The sequence below is a fragment of the Castor canadensis genome, chromosome 13, assembly GCF_047511655.1.
Source record: "Castor canadensis chromosome 13, mCasCan1.hap1v2, whole genome shotgun sequence".
In the NCBI taxonomy this organism is placed as follows: domain Eukaryota; kingdom Metazoa; phylum Chordata; class Mammalia; order Rodentia; family Castoridae; genus Castor; species Castor canadensis.
The window spans coordinates 105,557,894-105,582,842 of NC_133398.1; the positions used below are offsets into that span (position 1 = coordinate 105,557,894).

Below are 24,949 nucleotides of genomic sequence, written 5' to 3' on the forward strand. Positions count from 1 at the left end.
TGTGCACAGCACTACTCATACAGAGCTGCCTCTGACACAGCTTTGGGGTCTTGTCTTCCTCTATGCACTAGTTCAATAAGATTGCAGGTGAGGAAACTCATATTCTATCTGGAAGGTGAGCCTTCTAAATACAGCTCATTTAAAAAAACATGTTTTTTCAAACTTTCTATCAACACATGTATGTTAATATTATACACAATAATGAGTTTCACGGTAACAATTTCATGGATGCATATACCTTACTTTGATATAGTCACCCTCCATTACCCTCTCTTACTTCCCTCACTTCTCCCTCATTTCCTTCTTTTTCCCAAATAGTCTCCCTTCAACTTTTATCTTTTTTTCCTTAGTTTCCATATATGAGAGAAAACATGTGACACTGTCTTTCTGAGTCTGACTTATTTTGCTTAACATCATGAGCTCATGTTCTGTCCAGTTTCCTGCAAATGACATGACTTCATTCTTCTTTATGGCTGAATAATACTCCGCTGTGTGTACTTACCACATTTTCTTGATTCATTCATCTGTCAATGGACAAGCTAGGCTGGTTCCATATCTTAGCTATTATAAATAGTGCCGCTGTAAGCATCTGGGTTTTTTTTCGATAAAACAGAACATGACTGTATTTAGATACCTAACTTCTGTATAACCAAAAAATAAAATACCACAATAAAAGAAAACACATTTTTCTCATTTGCAATGCATGACAAAATGTTTACATACTTAATCATAAGTGACTTCTGAGGAATAGTAATAAAGGAACTTACTACAAGAGGATGAAAAGAAACAGAAAATAAACTGTTAATGGATTAAAATGATTGCTATACCCAAGACAAGAAGAGTCATTTACCTCATTCCCACATGAAGGTGGGGGGTGGATGTTAACCAATCTTTGAATATGCACTCTGGTTTTCTTCTAGATCAAGGGTTCTCAAAGTGTGGTCCTCAGTCCAGCGGCAGCTGTAACTTGTCTGAAATTTATCTGGAGGCCCCAGATCCACCAGATAGGAAAGTCTGGGGTGTAGTCCAGCAATCTGTTTTAACACATTCTGCATGGAACTTTGACATGAAGTTTCCTCATGTAGACATTGCTTTCAGCTTTCAGCTTAGGTTCACATTAACATTACTTGGGAGTTTTTTAAAAATGTCCAATGGGCAGGCCTCACATCCAAACTAGTTAAAGCAGATTATATGAGCAACAGGACTCAGGAGTCTGCGTTTTTAAAGCTTCCAGGATCCACCATGCAGGGAAAACAAATGTCTCTCGTCCTGCTGCTGTCAGTAAGGGCGCAGACCACAAATGTGGAAACGCAAAACCTTGGGCCCTGGTAGAATCTGTATCACAGGAACTCTGGGGAATTCCTGCCTACATCATAGTTTGAGAAAATGCCTTAGTTGGGCAATTTGTAGGCAGCATTTGAACTTATTTATTTATTTTTAGTGCTAGGGATCAAACCCAGGGCCTCTCATCTGTGAGGCAAGTGCTCTACCATGAGCTATACTCCCGGCCCTGATTCTTTGGCTGTGTGATGAATGAGTCCTTCCCAGAATGTGGTTGGGCACTGTGTCCTTGTGATGTTGCCTCTCAGTGTGACAAGTGATACGGACATCATTTTTTTTCCTTACAGGACACAACAGACTATGTTGCCTACGTGGCTAAGGACCCTGTAAATCGCAGAGGTAAGCAATGCTTGACCTTTGTAATCACTCATCTGTGTACAGCCAGACTTAATGTACATACCAGCTGTTCTTCATTACCTCAGTTCCCATCATCAAAACAAGCATGTGCTATATGGCATTATTAAGAATTGAGGTAACACATCACCTGGCTGAGTGAGGAGGCTGCGGAACACTGAGCATAAAACTCACACCTGTATCCAGATGGCTACAGACGCCACACCTGACTTACACATAGCAGCTCCCACTGGTGCACTGACAGTGACCTTGGCTGTACCTGGAAGACTCTACACCTGCCCATTGTCCTGGATGCCTGGATTTCATTCTTTGTGTGTGCTCACTGTCCTGTCCCTAGCTCTAGTGTTGCAGTTCAGAGTGTGGTCTCCTTATATCCCTTTATGCTTCTAGGGCCTAAGCACAGGCTGGGACTCCTGAGGACTTCTTCTTCATCCTTAAGTCTTTCTTCAGCATGATGTTTTGTGACTTGTGGCTTGTCTTAAAAGAGGCATTTGAAGAACAAGAGAGTTAGGCAGTTAGTACGTCAGTGGCCCTTGGAAACTACTCCCTAACCTAGCTATAAAGATTTGCATTTCCATGTTATTGTGTGAGGGTTTATTTTTCCACTTGGGCCTTTACCAACCCTGGGTTAAGGAACACTGAAGTTGATGGGCTATTTTTTTAATAGTGTCCTGAGGTTGGAGGTAACAAGGTCATACAAAGTGTTTTAGCTCTGGTTCTTCCCAGGCAAACTTGAGCTTCATCATAAGGCATAATTTGGGAGAAGAGGGCTTCTGTAGATGAGGTAATGCAGGTTCAAAGACAGGTAGCTTCCTTATCTATAATTGTCACATTGTCACTCCTGAACAGAGGTGGAGACAAAGGGAAGGAGCCTGGGTGGTTCTGATGAGCCTAGGATGGTGCCAAGATGCCTTGCTAACATAATACTCTAGCCCCCAACTTCTTGAATGACTGCAAGTAGCCAATGTTTGTCTCAGGTGAGCAGAGGCGGCACACCTGTTCAGTTAGGACTGGCATCTGGGCCAGTTGTGCAAAAGCCAATCTCGTCAATTTAGAGGCTGTATTGTTAGTTTCCTAAGGTTTCTGTGACAAAATACCACAAACTGGGTGGCTTAGAAAACAGAAATGTGTTTCCTCAGAGTTCTGGAGGCTGCCAGTCAGAATTTAGGTGTCAGCGAGGCTGTGCTCCCTTTGAGTCCTTGAAGGGACCTTCCTCACTTCTTCCAAGCTTCTGTTAGTTTCTGGAGATCTGTAGCATTCTGTGGCTGTAGATGAGTCACTATGACCTTCAGTAGTCACATGGTGTTCTCCCCATGTCTCTATGTCCTCATGTGGACATGTAGTGGGAAGGCCAGCCATATTGGGTCAGGGTCCACTCTACCCCAGTAAGACCACAGGTTAACTGGATAGATTTGCAACTGCCCTATTTGCAAACAAGGTCACATTCTGAGGTCCTGGGGGTAAAGACATCAACATAATCTTTTTTTTTTTTTTTAGAGGAACACAATCAACCCAACACCGATGCCAGTCCCTTTACCTATTCTCAAGTCCCACCAAGTCAGGGGAGGGAGTGGAGGAAAGGAGAGTGGCAAGCTGCACCTCACCACACACAGGATTCCCCAAGTTCAGCCTGGAGATAGCAGTCATTGAAGTTGTCTCTATTGTAGTTTGTTTCAAAATAAGTTCAAGTAATCCTGGATTTTTTCTTTTCCTGGACACCTATACTAGGTCAATGGTTCTCTAAATGAGCTACACTTTATAGTCACCTAGGGAGGCTTTAATAATCTCAATATGGAGGCCCCAGAGAGTGGGATGCAGTCAGCAATGCTTTGGGTGATTCTCTGTACAGCAAGATTGGGAAGTAAGGCCAGGGCTACCCCTGAAGGAGTTTGATCCCCTGGCATTTTGCTTCAGGCCATATAAGGCCTATTTTGTTTCACAGGATCTAACCAAGAGTCATTCTGCCTATGGTCCCTTTCCAGGGCCACAGGGATCAGGAGCTCCTCTGTATGCCCGTGATCCCTACACCAGGCTTTCTCTGAGAATCGCATGCAGTCTATTGGGATCTTGGAGGAAAGTGTCTGTGATGGGCTGAATGTTTGTAGCTCCCAAAATTTGTTTGTTGAAATCCAAACCCCCAGTGTGATGGCATTAAGAAATGGAATCTTTGGGAGGTGATTAGGTTACAAGGGTGGAGCCTCATGAGAGGACTCTGTGTCCTATGGAAAAGGTCCCAGAGAGCCCTCTTGCCCAGTTTTCACCATGTGAGGACACAGCAGGAAGGTGCCATCTGAAAACCAGGAAGAGAGCCCTGGCCAGACACCAAATCTTCTGGCACCTTGATCTTGGACTTCCAGCTTCCAGAACTGTGAGAAATGAATGTCTGTAGTTTAAATTCCCCAGTTAATGGTATTGTGGTATAGTAGCCTGAGCTAAGACAGGCTTTTATTTAAGATACTGAGTGGAGAGATGATCATTCTTTGTTCTATTACTCCATGCTTAGTGGTTTAACAAGAACTATTTTATTATATTTTATGATGGGTCAGGAATTTAGTCAGGGTTCAGTTGACCAATTCATCTCTCCCTATGGCATTAGTAGGAGCCATTGATGGTCTTTAAGTGGTGTCAGGGCTGGTCTCACAGGTCTAAATTGGCTTCATCTCCATAGTTGCCACTGGCAGGAATGACTAGAAGTCTATGTCAGCAGGTTCTTCTCTGTTCCATGGAGACTCAGGGCTTCTCCAAGTGACCCCTCCACCCACTAGGGCAGTAGGACTTCCTATAGGGCAGTTCTGGGCTCCATAAGACTGAAAGTGGGGGCTTCCAGTGCTCTTAAAGACAGCTTTACTTCTGCTAGAGTTTATTGTTCAAAGCCATCATTGTGGCTTAGGTTCAAGGACAGGGGAACTGTGCCCAGCCTTCAAGAAGAAGAGTGTTAAGGAATTTGCAATCTTTACTGGTGTTATCCGCCATGTCTGTTTTCCATGCTGGGAAGGCCCAGCATTCTGGGAGACAGTGTGGGTGGAAGGGGAGGGGGACTGGTTCTAGCTGTACCCCCCCAGTAGGAACATTATTTCTGAGCATTTGTCTATTCTATCCATGTCCATTCAGCATCACCTCCTTCTGGGAAGGAGCCAGTGGAAGGGCTTTCTCCCCTTTCTATCTACTGCTTCTATCCCTCCTTCTCCTGTAGGGACAAGTGACTGGTTTAATTTAGTGTGAGTGACCTCTAGCATTGTGTGGTCAGATTTGTGAGAAATTCTGGTTCCTATTCTGGCTCTCAAACATCTAAGCCCTCACATAAAGGCCTCTAGGTCTAGTGCTCCAGTAGCAGTGCTTGGGCGCTGTGCTTCTCAGACTGTAAGTTCAGTTCCTCAGGACACATGGGGCCCCAGAAAGTCTTAGATCGAAAATCTATAACAATAGGTGATGGTTTCTTGCTGTTGTTACTCTTTATCGTTTTCACTGATTCTGGCTTACACATTTTTTGCATTGGTTTCTGATTAATTTAGAAGTATTTCTAATGAGAATCTATATTTTTCTGACTGGCTTCTATAGTTAATCTGGTGGAGAGCAAGAGGTCGTTCACTCTAGTCATTTAAATTGTATGGGAATGACACCTTGCATCTCAAGGAGATAAGGGTCACACGTGAGTGAAATTTTAGGCTTTTGGGGCCTTATGGTTGAAAAGCAGGACCAAAAAGACACCTAGAGATGAAATTCCCAACATGTCAGTCTTTGCTGAATCCTACTCTCCCATTTTTTTAAAGTCAATTTAAAAATTGTATTTAATTTTTAATTGACACAACAATTGTGTATATTTGTAGGATTTTAACACATGTGTACAATGTGTAATGATCAAATTAGGGTAAGTAGTATTTTTGTAACCTCATTTATCATTTTCTTGAGGTGAGAATATTCAAAATTCTTTCTTACAGTTTTTTGAAGTATGTAACATGCTGTTGATGATAGTCACCCTATTGGGCAATAGAATACCAGGGTGTATTCCTCCACCTAACTGTAATTTTGTTCCTGTACACCAATCTCCCCTCATCTCCTCCTCCCTACCCTTCCCAGCCTATGGTCCCCATCTCCACTCCATGACATTAGCTTTTTTTGTTCTATGAATGGGTGAGAAAGTCATCTTTCTGTGCCTGGCTTATTTTACTTCCAGATTTACCCATATTGCCACAAATGACAAGAGTTCATTCACTTTATGACTGAATAGTATTCCATTGTGTGTGTATACCACACTTTCTTTATTCATTCATCTGGTGATTGACGCTGAGGTTGATTGCATTTCTTGGCTGTTGTGAATAATGCTGCAACGAACGTGGAAATGCAGATGTCTCTCATTTCATTTCACTTTCATTTTATTTCAGGTTCTTGAGTAAACACCATGTGGGAACTCTCATTACCACCCAGTGACTCCTACCACTGCAAACTTCTGTATATATTACACAGTTCCAAATGGTCTTTTGGGGTCACAAAAGTGACTACAAAATGATGCTGAAATTAGACACATGGTTGCCTACAAGATGCACGTAATTTGCATAACTTGTAACTGTAATGGCACCATGGTCAGGCACTCTTTAGTGCCCTCTGGACTGAGCCACAAAAAGCCACAGGCCAGACATAGGTGGTGCTGACTCAGCAGGAGAGAAATCGCTATAATTCAGCCTAAACAGCCTCAAAGACAGCCTATGCTCTTTCCCTGGGAGAGCTCATAGTTGGGCTTGAGTGGCAAGCCCATAGGTGGGAAATGCTGCCACAAACAGCCAAATGTATTAATACTGGCCTTCTTTTATAAGATGGTCATTTCAACAAGAGGAGTCCATTTTCTTTGGCGTTGGACCATGGCAGGCCCCAAGTGGTGATTTTCTAAGAAAGGTCTTAAATGATAAGGCCTCATCTCCAGAAAATAATTCAGCACCATCTCTGTATATTAGGTACATGCAATGCTTATTTAACCATGAAATTAAATATTCCACTTATTGATGGTGTGTCTGGGGGGTTATTTAATGTTGGACTTATGTTTATGTACTTCACACATTTAGCTATTGTGAGCAGTGATTTTGCAAATGAAGCTGGTCCCTGGCTTTCAGAATCATCCCTGTGCATAAGAGTCCCACACATACCCTTCTAGCCCAGGTAGCTAGAGTCAGGCATCACCAGCCCGCTCTTCATGTTCTCTTGGAATCTCAGCCTCCAACTTCAGAGGTCACAGATTCAAGAACCCCCTGACTCCCTCACTTTCTTTTGTGTCCTGACTGAGGATCAGAGTGTCTCACGCCTCCCACCAGCCAGGTGCAGGTGTGCCTGCAATCTAGAGCCCAGCCGGGGCCTTCAGCATTCCCAGGCATGGGCAAGGGGTTTAGGTTTTTTTCTAAATCACTGAGAGAAGCTGCCCTAGCTCTGAGCCAACATTCCTTAAACCCTCATGTAAAGCCCACACCCTCGTCCCTCACTGAGATGTCTCTGCCCCTCTCCCTGTTGGCAGTCAGGTGAAGATGTGGCCCCTTTTGGTTCCCCCAATAAATGCTTTGCCCGGATCACCCAGCTTCTTTGCTTGGAATTCCAACGAGACCCATCTCTAGACACTTAGGGCACCCACTGCTTTTGGGTGATTCTAGCTCTTGGTTGGGTGAGACAAAACACCCTCCAAAAAGTACCCTCTGGCCTCAGTCACAACACCCCTTCTGGCCTCCAACACTTCTCTGCCTTCTCTGTTCTACCTGCCATCTATCTGCTACCTGTCATTGAGACTTTGGCCTTCTCAGTCTCCTCAAGCTGCCTCCCGCTAGACTCAGTCAATGCAGGCCTCTCATGGTCCCCATCTTGCCCCGATATGGTAACCAGAGGATCATTTGACAGTAGTGCAATTATGTACTTCCTTTGTTCATCTCACCCAAATTATGCCCTCCCCACACCCAGGGGTCCCTCTGTGAACCCACTCTCAATTAATCCCCTGTCTCATTTTCCATAATCTCCTTGTCCTGACCACTCTGGCTGCACCAACTTCTGCTCTTCCTTGAATATACCCGCAAGCTCCTGCCCCAGGACCTTTGCACTTGTTGAACCTTATGCCTGAGAACTTTTACAACAGCCTCTCCATGCCCTGCCACACAAGGTGTACAGAAGAGTGGGCTCAGTGTAGGGTATGGGGGAGGTGGTGCTCTCAGCCACTATGTTTGCTGTCAGCCTGTGTTGGTGTTGAAGACCTAAAGTTAGATAACTAAGGGAAGTGGATTCACACCTTTTATTAACTAGCTTAAAATTGTTTTTGTTTTATAAATTGACAAACTGTGATTTTTATCGTGTACCACAGGAGGTTCTGAAGTACTCTTGGCCATCCATAACCACAGGCATTCTCAGGTTCTACCTACAACAGATCAAAAATACACAGAAAGGTAACAACACAACAATAAAAATTATACAGATAAAAATACAGTCTAACAACTGTTTACATAGCATTTACACAAGTAAAGTGTATTTTAAGTAATCTACAGATGATTTAAAGTATTTAGGAAGATGTGCATAGGTTATATGCAAATACCATCTCATTTTATAGAAGGGACTTGGGCATCACTGATTTTGGCATCCTGGTGTGAGGTGGGGTCCTGGAACCAACAAATGCTGAGGGACCATTCTGTGTATTCATTGTGGAATGGCCAAGTGTAGCTCATTAACAAATTTGTTGTCTCACCTCATGTAACATGCACTCTTTTCACATTTTTAAGAAGCAATGTTTTGTCGCTAACTCTGGCCCCGTGCTTCATGATTGAGCTCTTGAAGTTCCTCCATCCTCACTGTGACTCTGTGTCCTTTAATCAGCACGTCCCACCCTCCCCAACCCCAACTCCATCCTAGAAGGGAGGCCGCCCTTCTACTCTACTTCTGTGAGATTAAGGTGGGGTTGTTTCAGATTTGTGTACAGATTTAATATGACCCCTATCAAAATACCAATGAAATTCCTCACAGAAATAGAAAAGATAGTTCTAAAGTTTGTATAGAACCATGAAAGACTCTGAAGAGCCAAAGCAGTCCAGACCAAAAAGGACAAAGCTGGAGGCATCACAATACCTGACTTCAAAATATATCGCAAAGCTATAATAACCAAACAGCATAGTTTGGGCATAAGACTTCAAAATATATCGCAAAGCTATAATAACCAAACAGCATAGTTTGGGCATAAAAACATATATAGACCAATGGAACAGAATAGAGAGCCCAGAATTAAACCCATGCCATCACAGCCTACTGACTTTCCACAAAGGGACCAAAGACACACACTGGGGAAAGGATAGTCTCTTTAATAATTGAAGATATTTTATTATCCACATGAAGAAAGATACAACCAGATTCTCATCATACGCAAAAATCAACTATTGAAGGCCCCAGACTATCATACTTCAAGAAGGAAAAATAAGGGAAATGTTTTATAACATTGGTTTAGGTAAGGATTTTTTTTTGGGGGGGTGGGACTAGAGTTTGAACTCAGGGCTTCACCCCTGCAAAGTAGGCACTCTACTGCTTGAACCATGGATCTAGTCCATTTTTCTCTGGTTATTTTGGGGAGAGGGTCTCATGAATTATTTGCCTAGGCTGTCCTTAAACCACAATCCTCCCAATCTCAGCCTCCCAAGTAGCTAGGTTTACAGGTGTAAGTCACCGGCAGGATTTTTTTAAAAATAAGACCTGAAAAGAACAGGCAACAAAAGCAAATGCATACAAATGGAGTTACATCAATCTATTAAATGGTTTTAACTGAATAAATCTCTCAGTGAGGAACCATAAATTAGGACTTATATTATAGTAAAGAGCTTAGGCAATCAGGAAAACTAACAGATGACATGCGCTGGCCTTTGGAACACCTCATAGGTGACATTTCAAAGTAAAAACAATGATAATGTAATCATAAGATAAAAGATCACTCCTCCAGGGGCTGGCGGAGTGACTCAGGTGGTAGAGCCTCCCTAACAAACACAAGACCCTGAGTTCAATCACCAATACCACCAAAAGAAAAGAAAATCACTCCTTCAAGTTAAAACTGACTAAGAAAAATATCTCAAAGATGTGAAAGTCAATTTTTACCCATTGTTACTAGTAACCGCCTACACCCAAAGTCTTTGTCATGCCTTGAGATACTGACCAACAAGGAAATGATGTTTTCTGGGATAACAAGGCATCTTAAGTTTATATTTTATCTTATCCTGTTTAAAGATAAAGCATATATTTAAAATATTTTCATAAGAAACATGATATTAACACAGGAATATGCATTAGTAATTTATAAATAAACAATATTTCAGACATGTAACGAAAAATTCTTTACTTATAGGCATGAATAAAAAGAAAAAAACATGGATACCTCTGACTTCAAGAACTAGACATTGGAGTTGGGTGGTCATGATGAGCATGGCTAATACGGTCATCCCCCTTTTCCATGGGAGATATCCTCTAAGACCCCTCCATGGGTGCCTGAAACTGAGGATAGCACCGAGCCCAATGGCTTAATGTCGTTTGCATCTTAGTTAAGTACTTATCATGCACTGTGGCTATGGCTTTCACAGTTTAAGGTGTAACAGCAAAACTAACCTGAATTTCTTCTTCCTCCTTCACAATTTCACAAATAGAAGATTGGTTCCTACTGTCGTTCTTCCTTAACTCGAGAACTTTCACCTTTTCACTTAAAGGAAGCGCTTTACTGCTTCTCCTTGGCCCATTGGGATTGCCAGCATCACAACTCTTGCACTCTAGACAGTTTTAGGTAAAGGAAGGGTCACATGATTGCAGGCCCTGTGACAGCCAGCAGCATGAAGATGCTGGACATATTCTTAGCGGGACAGGGTGGGATGGCGGGAGATTTCAGCATGCCACTCAGAACAACGCACAATTTAAAACGTACTGGTTTTTTCCTAGAACTTTCCCTTTAATGTTTTGGCCTGCAGTTGATCATGGGTAACAAACCATTAAGCGTGAACCCAAGAATAAGTGGGGGATGCTGCTGTGTCCCACTCTTCCAAACTTATGGACGATCGCACCTGCCAGCTTGCCTGTGTGGGAGGAGCCACAAGACCATGCTGTACCAGGGGTTGAGGGCAGAATGAATGGACCATTTGGTCCTGGTGCAAGGCTCTGCTGGCTCTTTCTTCCTCAGGTTGTTGGGGAGGCCTTGTATTGAGATCCAGAATTAAAAGATCATAGCATCCTGAATCACTGAGTTGCCCAGTAGAGGACAGCTACCCTGGAGAGTTGCCCAGAAATGAGTGAGCAAGAACGAAAGGGTTGTTTTCAGTCAGAGATGTCAGAGTTGCTTGTAACTCTGGCCTACTATGCCCATCCTGACTAATAGAGGAGATGTCCCAGGCAGGGGATGAGAACATGCCCAGGTGAGCAACCTCACACTAGTTGCTGGATGTTCCCAGTTGGCTCATAGTCCACTGAAGGAGCAGATGACCAGACACAGCCTTGAGCTCTGATGGACAGGTGTGGCCTCTGGCCTTTGCATCGATTTGAAGAGACAGGGAAGCTATAAATTTGCATTTTGCTGGATTGGGCTGTAGCTGGGCCCTGGCTTCTGGTTCACTGATACCACTCTTAGCACTGGAAGCCGTCTGCATTGACCTATCAGGAGGCTACACTATGGAAGAAACATGTCACGTCCTCTTGCATGATCGCAAGAGTCACAGTGCATTCACAGGTTAGTGGTTTGCTCTTCAGTGGTCCCTATCAGGGATAGGGAAGCCCTTGGTGTGGCCACAAAGTCCCCTTACTAATGTCATGGGTGACTCTTCCTGAGAGTGGCTTTGGCATTTCTTACTGGGCAGGGCTAAACAAGAGAGATGAATATTGGCAGAGGAGTTCCACCCATGGGTCAATAACACTTTGCTGGTTTTTGGTGTCAATGAAAGGGCCAGATTCCCCAAGGAGGTAGCGTGTGTCATGCCTCTGTTTTGCTGGTCCTCTGAGCCATGGGTTAGGTTTCAAGTAATTTTGAAACCTTGGCACCAACACCCTGTGGCTCTCTCCTCTCTTTCTTCTCCTTGCTTGGGAACTATGCCTTTCTCTGTCATTTCCTCATGGACATGCGAAGCCCTGGCAGTGCCATAATGCCTGATGACCTCCTGGGAGAGCTAAACATTTGATGCACATACCAGATCTCACGGTTAGGCTAGGAAGATGGAGGCTCCCACTGAAAGACTGGCAGTATTCTCAGAGAAGATTCCAGGCTTGGAGATACAATGTCCAGGGTTAGCTTTGGATGGGGTGAGTTTCTGGGACATATAGAGGCTGTTTTACAGACATGTCCCTCATACCAAAGCAACTGATGCAGACATTTCCTCCAGTCATGGGACAGTGCCAGAGTCACGATTTAATTCCCAAGTCCATGTGTCTTCTCACTGTCGGCAGACTCTGCTGCCCTCTTTGACACTTAAGGCTTGGTCCTTACCGTGGTCACTTCCACCTGGATTCTACACTGCTCAAAACATCCTGGAGGACCCATCTCAAGCCTCGTGTTCTCAGATATGTAGAAGGTCAGTGGATACATGGCTGGAGATGTACAGCCCCACCACAGAAATTTAATTTTTCCCTTGGATTTGATCAGACAAGGGTGCTGACAACAAGGGACTGGTGAGAGTGTGGCTGGAAGCCAGCAGACAGGTGGGGAAGGAACAAGATATCATTCTAGATTTTTCTCCCTTATGTCTTAATGCCTACTTCCTTATGAGCTTGAAGCTTCCATGTGTATCACTCAATGACCTGCATCTCTGTGAAAGCTGCTTAAAATCACCTTGCTTTGACTGTCCAGAGTGATGCTTAATAATACTAGTATTCATAACTAAATAAGAAATCGATAATTAAGATAAAAAGTCAACCAGGACACCTGTAGATGAATCCCTTGGCTATTGTTAAAATAAGCCTGCTGTGTCCAACAGGTTGCATTGCAGCCCAAAGCAACAATCCACTCACACGTGCTTTTCCAAGGAAATACTTTTCTCTGTGTTCACCTGGAGCCTAGGAGAGCCCATGGCTACAGGGCGAAGGCAGCTGCCTTCTGAGTGAATGCAAGTTCTTGACTAGCTTTGCATGTGGAGAACCTGGTATTGTGAAAGGTATTGGAAGGGGTTTCTGTCCCCTTCCTGGTGGTTCCACCATCTTTCTCAGGCCTCTTCCTGCTGTGTCTGGCTTCTCCCTGTCTCCCCATCACTGCTCCTGCTGGGGAATAGTGACCCATGGTCCTCACAGGGGCTCCTGGAGGAACCCTCCTTGAAAACAGTCACATTGTGACTTGGCAAGAGCAAGATGGAGTATGTTTGGCAGCTGTCCTTTCCTCCAGGGAGAATTCCTTCATCCCATGAATAATAAGACCTGGTTACGTTTGTCAAGAGACAAAGATTACAACAAATTTAGTCATTGATCTCCTTGGCTTTTATTTGTGATTCATGAACCAGAACACCCTTGTTTTATGAAACAGAATAAGAGCTTCCACGGGGCCATGGAAGACCAGTGGGTTTCATAGGGTGGGAATGAGGAAGCAGAAAGATAGCAAAAGAACCTGACTGCCAACTTTGGATTCCTTATTTGGTAGCAGCTGAAACAGAGGGCCTCTCTTATGCTTCTGGCTCAGGTAGACTGGAATCTCCTGTTTTCTGAAAAAGTGGATGTGTTTTGAGATCTGCCTGCTTCCTACAGTTTTAGCTTGATACTATGGTATTTAGCATAAGTGACTCCATTTTGGACTAATCTGGTCTGTTGAGTCGAGTGCAGGAGCTCAGCCCAACAATGCTTAACATCCTGCTCCTGTCCACAGTCCTGTCAAGGGAGGGGCAGATAGACTCTTCTGTGCTGTGCTCTTCTCTTGGGTGCTGTGGATGTCTTTCTGTGTGTGAAAGTACTTTCCAGGATTCTGGATAAGTAGCACTTTCCCATAAGACCAAGGTTTCACATGGATTGTACCACAGCCTTTCTTCCAGTACAGCCTGTTCTCCTGTCATGGCTTCCATCTCCCCTTGAACAACTAGGGACCCTGTCAGGTCTCTCCCCTTCTCCAAGGTCCCTGTTCCCACCGGCCCTGTTCTAATCCACTGACTCCCCTGGCTTTTATCTACTCTTTCTCACAGCTTCCTTTCTGAGAATCTGCGTGAAAATCTAGTCTCAATTTCATATAGATACAGTGGGACATTGTTGGAATGGTCATACTAATTAATACCCCCCATTAACTTTCATTTCAAAAGATTGTGCTTGAGCGGGCATGGTGGTGGACGCCTATAATCACAGCACTCAGGAGACTCAGGCAGGAGGATCTAGCTTGAAGTGGCCCTGGGCTACATAGTAAGATCTTGTCTCAAAAAAAAAAAAAAGTTGCCCTTTACAATGTTGTCAGAAGCCAAATTTGATGGCCAGCACTTTACCCTCAATGAGAGTAACTGAATAGTTTGCTGTAAGACATCAAAAAGATCAAGATTGATTAGCAGATCCCGGCGTAAAGTCATGGTTTAAGGCTCATAGAAAGGACCTGGTTTGTACAAGCTTAGGCTCTTTGTTGCCATTTTCCTATTGAGGTCAGAACCGATGGTTTGTAAACTCTAAAAATATCGAAGAACTTGAATGTGAACTTGAAAATTCTTTATTTGAAAGCAGAACCTATAATTTTGCAGAAAGCAACTCTAAGAAGTGCATGCCTTCCTCCGTTGCTGTGGGAGGCCCCAGAGGTGAAGCTGCAAGTCTGTCTACTGAAACATAGGATGAAGGACAAGGAGCCTCCTTGTCCCTCTGTTCCTGGGTAGGGACTCTCAGTTGAGAGCCTGGGGAGCTCCCACATCTGTCTCTAATGCCCCTGTGTCGCCCGTTTCTCTCCCAGCTTGTCACATTCTGGAATGCTGTGACGGGCTGGCTCAAGATGTCATCGGTTCCATTGGACAAGCCTTTGAGCTCCGGTTTAAGCAATACTTGCAGTGTCCTTCCAAGATCCCTGCTCTCCAGGATCGGTGAGTAGTACTATCACACCATTTACAAAGCTTCTCTGTGTTCTATGCCCTTTCGTTTTAAAACCATTTCCCAGAGCTGCACTGTGCACAGACCCAACTCATCACAGGCTGTCCTGGGCACTCAGACACCTGGTTGGTGCTGAGCTGTGGCACAGGGAACTGACAGATGGAAGCTAGCATATGGATGATGCTTTGACTGTGTAGAAAACATTTTCTTGAAACTATAGCAATGGTAGCCAAGGTTACCGAAAAGCAACTTCACTGGGGTATTTTGTCTTTCTGTTTCACCTGCAACCATGTGATTTTTCCTTATGTCTTCTCCTTGGGTCTGTGTCTCCACAGATTCTACATGTCCCATTGTCCCTGTTGTCACACTTAGCCAAAGCCCTGCCACAAAGGGGCTCTCACAGGCAGCCAGCATTGTTTTGCCTCATGGGCTCTGTGGCATGAGGAGCTTGTTTGTCTGCTGTGTGCCCAGGGCAAGTTCCCTAACCTCTCTGAGTCTTAGTAGCTTAATCTGTAAACTAGGGATACTAATGGGTGGTAGTTGTTTTAATGAAGATGAGACAGTGAATGTCAACAGCAATCATGACCTATTTAGTTTTTATAGCATACTCAGAGTCCACTACTGAGTTTCCTTAGGATATGAGAATACTCCATGTAGTATAACGCATTTTAAAAAGTACTGTGGCACAGACATGTGGGTCGTTCAGTGTGCTGTCTTTGATCTTGTGTGCATTCTGTCCTTGACGAATTTCATAGTGAAAATCTATTATAATGGTGTGCTCACTGTAAGCAAACTTTATTTCTCCCCTGTGTTTTTTACTCTCTTCAAACTTGTAAAGCCACATTCCGGGATGTAGTCATGAAGTCAGGTGTCTGCTTTTGCTCCACTGTTATTAAGGCTTTTTTCATCTTTCTGGAAAGAGACTCTTAGTTTCTTTTCCTCATCCCCTGGAAAACTCCCTTGAAGATATTCATTTAGAGGTGCCTGTGGAGGACTGCTTCTCCCAGGTGACAGAAAGTTCAGCTAGGTGCTAGCTGGGGCAGGGAGGGCTCCTGGTCTGACAGTGTGTCAACAGATGTCTTCATTTGTATATGATGTGGGACATGGTAGTTAAAAGGATTCATTCAGTATGAACCTGAAGATTTATAACAAAGGATAAGAGCCATTTACAAACATTTTAAAAGCATATGAACAATTTGCAAATATATATAGTTTATGAGTAAAAACATGTGCACAAAGACTATGGGGAACATAGAATAGACGCCCACTACAGGGTATCTGAGGATTTGGTGGGGCTGGGATGATGGTTGAGTTTGAACGGTATTTGGCAAATGTATTTGCCCCTTAACATTTTATAAAGAAAATATTTCAATATACACAATGAATTTTACAGTGAACATTTATGTATCACATTTTTCTATAAACATCACACACGTATCTATTTATCCATGCAAAGTAAGTGTGACAAATTTTCTTTCTTTTCTTTCCTCTCCTTCCTCCCTTCCTTCCCTCCTTCCTCCCATCCCTTTCTTCCTCCCTCCCTCCCTTTCTTCCTTCCTCCCTCCCTTCCTTCCTCCCTCCCTCCCTTCCTCCCTTTCTTCTTTCCTTCCTTCCTTTCCTCCCTCCCACCTCCCATCATTTCGTTCCTTTCTTCCTTCCCCTCTTCCTTCCCTCCCTCCTTTCATCTTTTCCTCTCTCTACCCTCCTTCCTTCCCACCTTCCATGCCCCCTTCCTTCTTTCCTGCCCTCCCTCTTTCTTTCCTTCTCTCCCTCCCTCCCTCCCTCCCTCCTTTCTGCTGGCTGCTAGCTCTGTCCACTTCATAGGCACTGGGAGCACAGCCCATGGGGCCTCCCTGGGGCTGGCTCTACCTTATGTCCCAGTCCCAGTCCCACTCCTCTAGCTAGCGACAGCCTGGGGATGAAAGGGCCTACTCTGCCTCCAGCTGCCCCTCCTCTCTCTTGGATCTCTGGGGACCTGAACTGTGGGTGGCACTGGCAGGTTTTCCTTCTGAGCCATCAGAAGATCTAAGCAGTCCAGTGAGGCAGGAGCTTCTATCGGAGGGGAGTTCTCCTTGGTCTTTCTACTCACTCCTCTGGGCCATTTCTCTAGAAATTGTGATGCATTTGCTGGAGGCAGGGGGATTTGGTGATTCAGATTCGATGCCCATGCAGCCTCAGTGTTCAGTGTCTGAGGAACCAGGGACCCCTTGCCTTCTCTCACTGCTGGTACATATTTGCTTGACTATACATTATTCTTGTTCATCGTGTTAACTGTTTACTCTTAATCTATATCCATCCTCTTCTTTAACTGAAAATCAAAAATAGAACATTTAAATCAATGGTGGTTTTGGTGATGGTCTGATTTTCCTTGCAGAAATCCAAGGTCATTTCAACACCAAATCAGAGAAGATGATTAAAAGCAAATCATATGTAACTAAAGTCCCACTTACTAGTTTTAAAAAACTGATCTGTAATTTATATGTGATTTAATTCATCTTTTTAAATGTATAGTCTTTTCAAAATGTATAGTTCATTTATTTGGAGTTAGTACAATAATCATTAGTTCCAGAAAATTTTCATCAGCCCCAAAAGAAACCCAACACCATCAGCATTTTAAAAAAATTTTCCTATCTCCCTCTTCCCAGTTTGCCAATTCTGGACATTTCTTATAAATGGCATTATATCGTGTGTGTCTGACTGCTTTCACTTTTAAGAATGCTTCAAAATTCATCCGTGTGGTAAAATCTGTCAGTATTTTATAGTTTTTAGGGTACTTAACAATGTTGCATTGTATGGATATATCACCTTTTGTTCATCTGTTCTTTAATTTATGGACATTTGAATTGTTTCTAACTTTAAGCTCTTGTGAATAATGCTGCTATGAAGATGCTTATAAGTTTTTGGGTGGACATGTTTCAGCATCCTTATATATATATACCTAGGAGGAGAATTGATAGGTCAAATGTTCATGCTATGCTAAGCCTTTTTGAGAAGTTGCCAAGCAATTTTCCAAGATGGCTGTACCATTTTACATTCCTATAAGCAATGTAGGAGAGTTCTAGTTTCTTCATGTCTTTATCAACATTTGTTATTGTCCATTTGATTATAACTACCCTACTGAAAATGAAGTGGCCTCTGGTTGTGATTTTGAGTTGCACTCTCCTGATGACTAATGATGTTTAACATCTTTTCATGCGCTTATTGGTTATTGGAGAAATGTCTCATCAAATACTTAGCCCATTTTTAAAGATTGGGTTATTTGTCTTTTTATTATTGAGTTATAGGAGTCTTTATGTTTTCTGGATACATGTTTGTAGATATATGAAGGGCAAATGTTTCCTCTCATTTTGTGGGTTCTGTTTTTTCAACATGCTTTGTGATTTTCAGTGTACAGTCTCTTACTTGTTTCAGCATTTTTTTCTCTTAAATATTTTATTCTTTTTGATGCTATGATTGTTGGCAATAATGGTGCCGATAGGTTTCGGTTCTTATTGCACCCTTAAGCTGCTGTTTCCCAGGGTTACGGTCCTGCCTCAAGTCTAGCTTGAACTCCCCTTCTGCCCCAACCTCCAATCAGCATGAACCATAAGATCCTAACCAATCAGATCATGCCGAGTCTCATGAGGGGTATTTAAGCCCCTGCCCCTCTTTCTTTCTCTCTCTGCTCTCTCCCTCTCCCATGCAGCAATAAAGAATCTCTTGGCCAGATCGTTCCTCTCCACGTGGTCACTTTGGGGCCTACATTTGGTGCCATGACTCGGATCGGGTTTCACCAGTAATCCTGGTGGGACCCCGATTCTGACTCACCCCACGACCACCTTGAGGACATGACTGGCCAGGACTCATCCTCCCGATCTCCCTCGCTCGCATCCAACACCGGACATCCTTTGGTGAGTCCACATACCCTTATTGGGCTCCCTTTGCGGTCTCTCCCTTCAGTGTCTCTGGGGTTTCAGTGTTCCCCCTTTCCAATCATCTCTGGGGCTCAGGCGGTAGAGGAAAGACCTCTTTCCCAATCAGCCTTGGCTTGGGTCTATTTCTGTCGTTCTTGGTCTCAGAGACCACCCGTCCGAAAATCCCAGCGCCAGGTAACCCACAGCCCCCTTGGCCTTTTGACCCTACAAGCCACTAGAATGCAGTGGCAACTGCTTCTCATGCACCGTGTACCATTCTCGGATATTTGAGCTGCATGGGGATGCCCCGCGATTCATAATATCCTCCCAATCCCTTTTTTGTTTCGGGACCAGGTCCCAACATGGGGGCCTCCTCCTCTTTTCCATCTGACTCCCCACTGAGATGCCTCCTCAATAATTTAGACACCTTGGGTTTGACCCCAGGTATAAAACCAAAAAATTTAATTCGCTTTTGCACTCAAATCTGGCCCACTTATCCTTTAGACAACCAAAGTCACTGGCCCCTTTTTGGGTCTTTAGATCCCAACCTTTTATGGGACTTATAACTACTGTGAGCAATAGGGATGATGGGGAGAGATTCCATATGTCCAAGCTTTTTCATACCTCTGCCTAAATCCAGCCTTCTGCACCACTTGCAAGCCAAAACATGTACTTCTTGCCCTCAAACCCTCCCTTTGGACCTTCTGTTCCCCTGTGCAGATTCTATTAGCCTGTAAACCAGTTTCTAAATCAGCCAATTCCTCTCCCAAACCTCCTCCTTCCCCATGTAAACAGACTTCTTGCACTGCTTACCATGCCTGTCTCTTCCTATTTTCCTGAAAAACTTTACCCGTCATGGAGTTAAGCAAGCCACTCCTTGCCAATTCTGGCCTCAAGGAGGTTCCAGCTCTGGGAGAGCTCATGCTCCCTTCCTGTGGGCTGAGACCAAGCCCCGGATTTATTTGGGTATGCCTCATGCTACATTGGTGGAGTCCTGTTTGATTATGGCATCTGACGACTGCTTTTCTTCCCCTGCCCCCACCATCTAATGCCCCTTTTTCCTGAGACAGTGACCAGAGAGTGGAGGTTTCGTTTTGCTGAAAGAGTGCTAGTACCAGTCAATGGGAGCAACCTAGAGACACAGGTGATGGCTAATCCCATAGGCGTGTGTCATGCCTCCAGGCTCTGCCTTCCCCTCCCTTACGTAAGATGTCAGCACACCTTTTCTGCCTCCTCCATGGTCTCACCACATGTCCTTTGTCTCTGTCTGCCTTCCCCTGCCTGGGCTTACTGGGACCCTGCCTCCCATGAAAAACCTGTAGCATGGTACCTTATGACTTAAGTTATTCCAACTAGTTTGCCAGGCTTCTCAGTCTAAAGTAACTTTAAATCAGCTGCTTTACAAAAAGCGCTTACAAAAAACTGCAGCTGCCATGCTTATGCCATAACTCCACCCCCACAAGGGGAGGAGGGAAAGAAAACAGGCACACCTGTGAACAGGATGCCAGCTTCTGGACACAGCAAAAATGCCTGCCATAGCTAAGAAAATCCATAGAGAGGACCCAGTACATCCTGGGCCACCAGCCACATGTGGTGATGGTTGTGGCCCTCCGCCACTTCCCCTAGAATAAACGCACGCAGAGTACACAGGAAGGGGGGAAGGGTGACAGGCCGCAGGATCAGGCCTAGGAAGCCAGGGTCATTTGTCCCAGGTGTGTGTGGAGGGAGTGGCGCCTTGCACAAGTCCTGCTCCTAGCCCCGCCTCACACCTTGGGGCATCAGACCCAGCCCTTGTAAGCCAATTGTTAGCTCAAGGTTATAGTTCCAGAAATAGCAAAATGGACATTACTGTGGTCTCTAATCTTCTCACTTAGAATTTTCTATACCTCAACATAAATTTTTCCCTCCAAATATAAACACTAGTTGTCCCATATGGTACTGTTATTGGCCTGAAATGCCCTCTGAATGCCATTCTCTAACTTTACAAATGATTTCTTTGTTAAAAAGGTAGGCTTTATTAAAGAGGCTGCTTGCTGTTAGCTAAAAGACAGGATCCTAATGTTTTGTTCTTTCTAGATGGGACCTGCAGCTTCCAGACTTCTGGCCTGTAGATGTTGGAAGCTTTGTACTGAGGCCTGGCCTCAGTAAGCCTTGGGTGACCAAGAGAAGTGGCCTTCACAGGGTTCCTTAAATTACAATACCATACTCCAATTAGACCTTTTCTATAAAAGTACAAAAAGTAAACTGAGGTCCCCTATACAATTTCTACCTTCTAAGCCACTCCAATACTCAGAACCTCCTAACGAGTGCTTCCCTCTTCAATAGGCAATGATAAGAAGAGGGCAAGTCATATGTCCCCTTCCAGTTAACAGATCTAAGGGAAATTTAAAAACATCTAAACAGCTGTAAGAAGATAAGTGGCATTAATGTCACTTCAGCCATCTCATAGCAGAAAAACATAGTTTAACATAGACCAAATCCCTCATTTTCAAGTGAGGAAACTGAGGCCCAGAACAGTTCAGAGACCTGCTCTCCAGAGTGTCAGGTGTCAATGTAAAATAACAACTTTACTTTACAGCAACAATCTAAAAAAAAATCCTCTTACCTTTCTACAGCATCTTAAGGATGCCATCAGAAAGCATACCACAGTGGACTCAGAGTCACAGGTGAGAGAGGTTCTCCTCAAAGATAAATTTCTAACAGTCAGCCCCAGATATTCGTAAAAAACTCAGACTGTGGCTGAAGGGAAGTCATTGAGCCAAGTAATACAGCTAGCCATGTCTGTATTTATAGCTATGTCTGTATGTCCAGGACCTTCCTAACAGGAGAGAAAACATAAGAGACACCATGGCCTCATTGCTGCCCTCAGAGAGAGCCCCACCCAACTGGGTCCTGTATCCTGAACTTGCTACCATGATGGACATGAGGGGCACTTCTGCAGAGAATGCTTAAGGGGGGACATCCTGGGAGACAGCCCCGCCCCCAACCGGGACCCTGCCCTCTGCAAGGGTAACCACTGGAGGTCTAAGTGCCCCCATCACCAGATGGAAGGCGAGGTGCCACCTCCTGTGGATTGATGGGTCCCAGCCTCCTGTCCACACTTCACTTCTTGGCATCAATGCTGAGGAGCCATAATGGCAGAAAAACAAAAGATCATTTTCCTCCTAGACAGTGGAGCCTATTTCTCTGTTTTACCTTTTTCTCCTGGTCCCCGGTCCAATGACAAAAGTTATCTTTCAGGGCAAATCTGGCCAGCCCTTAGAGCGCTAGTTTACCTGGCCTCTGGCCTGCTCCTGGGGAGACCTCCTCTTCTGTCACTCTTTCCTCATAGTTCCTGGAACTCCAGTGTCCCTGCTGGGACAAGATTTACTATCTCAATTAAAAGCTCAAAGTCTCCTCCCCCCAGGCAGCTATCTCTGCTGCCCCCTCCTTCAGGAACAAATAGATTCCACAGTGTGGACTGATGAGATGAGTGTAGCATGAGCCAGGCTGGCCCTCCCTATTCAAATAAAACTCAAAAATCCCTCACAGTTTCTACACCCAAAACAACATCCCCTCAAGCCTGAGGGATGATGAGGCCTTATGCATATCATAAATTCCTTAAAACAGCAAGGGCTACTAATTAGTTGCTCCAGCCCCTATAATAAATTTAAAATTCTTATAAAAGTTAATTTTAAAATACAAGTTGCAAAGTAAACTGGAAAAGATATAGATAAGTAATAAATGTATTTTTTGAGAAGTTAAAAGAAAAAGACATGTTTTTGGATGAGAAAGGATTTTGTAAAAAAGGGTTTATCCTAAAGATTGTTTCAAATAGAAGGGGAAAAAACAAGCCATCAAAGGGTTTAGTATGTTATATAAAGGTCTAAGTAAGTTTTAAAAGTGTATAATAAAAAACCAGTGTGTGATAAAGTTAAAGTTGAATATAATCTAAGAGTTGCCTAAAAGATTTTTAGGGTCATGTCAAACTAAAATCAAATCCTCTATGTCTATAAAATAACAAGGTTATCTTAATATTGTTCTGCTCTGAGTAACATCTACAAAAAACCATTACAGAGAAAGATTTTATCAAAGAAATTATTTGTGTTTTCTGCTGATCTTGTCAAGCTTTAAGTACTGCTAAATCAGAGTTCATTTACATATTTGCTTATGTGTCCTAAATGACCACCTTGTAACAGTGTTATGTTATACTTTATCTAAATATGGTACAAACATTTAAAAAGTTAAAAGAGTCAATTTATATAAAATAATGAGCTAAAGCGCTCTTTTATCCAAGATTGTTACATTTAAATCCTGACAGCCCCTGCCTCCCAGAGGTCACCTACCTAGGTGTGGCCTTAAAGGGACAGACTCACTCCCTGAGTCATAAATGCATCAACCCAATCTTCCATTTCCCAACCCCCATACCATAAGACAGCTTACAGCTTTCCTGGCAGTTGTAGGATTTTGCAGAGTTTAGATCCCTAGGTATGCAGTTCTGAGCAGACACCTTTTTATGATCCTCCTAATATTCCTATTTGGGTCTTAGATAATGTATGGTCACCCATTTTTCTTAGAAAACTTGCCTCCAACAGACTCTGCTCCTCTAGCTGACTACTTGCCTTCTCAGGGAACTTCTCAGAGAGCATGCAAACCAGATCCTGCCCCACCCTATAACAATTTCTGTTAAGCCAGGGCATCTTGTTCTCCAAAAAGGATCTTCTACCCTCTCCATTGGGACTTCAATGAACCAGCCCTCATCTGGTCATTCTCATGACACCCACTGCTGTCAAGCTCAATGGGCGCCCCCAATGGCGGCACCTCTCAAGAAACAATTAGAAAAATGGAGAAGAGAATTGGAAGACTCTTGAAATTGTCTAGGGAACAACATTTCACAGTGGTTCTCCTGGCCAATGCCCATCCTAATGCCTGTGTTTCTTCTTGCTCTCCTATTCTTAATCTTCCTCCCTTGTATCATACTATGTGTCTCTATTGCCAATCAAAAACTTAACCAGCTTCTCCTCTAAGGATACCAACCCCTGATAGCACAACCAGAGGACACCTACAATGGACCCTACCAGGACACCGGGTTATAAGCATCATGAGCCCCTCACAGAATGCCTGCTACATTTCCTTGACTCCCTACATGAAGATGGATGGTTAATACCCACCATACGGAGCCTGGGTGTACACCATCATGAGACTCACCACCCCAGCACTGTTTGTCAACTAACCCTCCCTTCCCCTACACTGCCCCTTGCCAGCTTGAAGAAGTCAGAGTGAACACAACGCCCCCCTTCCTTAAACAAACAAAAAAGGAGGAATGCTGGCAATAATGGTGCCGATAGGTTTCAGTTCTTACTGCACCCTTAAGTTTCTGTTTCCCAGGGTCACCGTCCTGCCTCAAGTCTAGCTTGAATTCCCCTTCTGCCCCAACCTCCAATCAGCATGAACCACTTTTCTCTCTCTCTCTCTCTCTCTCTCTCTCTCTCTCTCTCTTCCTCTCTCCCTCTTGCTAATAAAAAATTTAACCAGTTGTACCTCCAGAGATACCAACCTCTCCAAAACCATCCAGAGGACTGCTATGAGGGCCCCCACCAGGACACAGGAGCCTGAGGATCTTGCCCCATACAATGACCCCTGCCAGCAGGAAGCAGCTAAAGAGACCAATGCTTCGCCCCAATTCCTGATCCTCAGCCCCTATCCTCATCATTATTAAAGAAAAAATGGGGGAATGATAGAACAATAATATCACCATTTTGTGAATCAGCCAAAATGGCAGCCCTGCCCTTAAATTCCTGTGCTCTAAGACAGCCCCACCCCTACCCAGAGACTACTGCACATGCACTAACTTCCTTACCCTCCCCCTTCTATAAAAGCCACTGCTCGCCTAGACTCAGGGCTGCACCATCTTTTCCTGGGCCAGCCTGGCAGTTTGGGCCTGCCATTAAACTTTGCTCTATGGACGTGAGACTTTTCTCGTGAGCTTTCTTTGAGAGTGGCATTTTTCCTAACAAAGATAAATGGATTTCTTTGTTAATTCTGTTTTTATTTCTTCATTATTAATGTGTAAAATATAGTTGATTTTTGTACATTGATCTTATAGCCATCAACCTTTCTTAACTTCTTTATTAGCTTTCATAGCTTTTTTTTGTGCATACCTTAGGATTTTCTATTTATAAGACCCTGCTATCTGCAAATAGAGATAGTTTTATTTCTTTGTTTCTAATATGGAAGCCCTTGATTTCTTTGTATTATCTTATTATTCTGGCTAGAACCTCCAGTACAATGACTACAGGAGGCATGTTCCTGATCTTAGGGGAAGAGCATCCTGTCTTTCACTGGTATCTAAGTTGTTAATTGTGAGCTTTTCATAGATGCCT

The 24,949-nt window shown here is 43.9% G+C and overlaps 1 protein-coding gene across 7 annotated transcripts in view; it reads left to right on the plus strand.

Annotated features, from left to right (window-relative positions):
* The window catches only part of LOC109675955 (SHC-transforming protein 3), a 171,888-nt gene that overhangs the window by 101,223 nt on the left and 45,716 nt on the right, over positions 1–24,949 (plus strand). For all 7 annotated transcript variants that reach the window (XM_074052413.1, XM_074052414.1, XM_074052409.1 and 4 more), the window contains 2 exons: positions 1,629–1,680; positions 14,561–14,687. In XM_074052413.1, the coding sequence (XP_073908514.1) occupies positions 1,629–1,680; positions 14,561–14,687 (179 nt within the window). The remainder of the gene's footprint in view (positions 1–1,628; positions 1,681–14,560; positions 14,688–24,949) is intronic.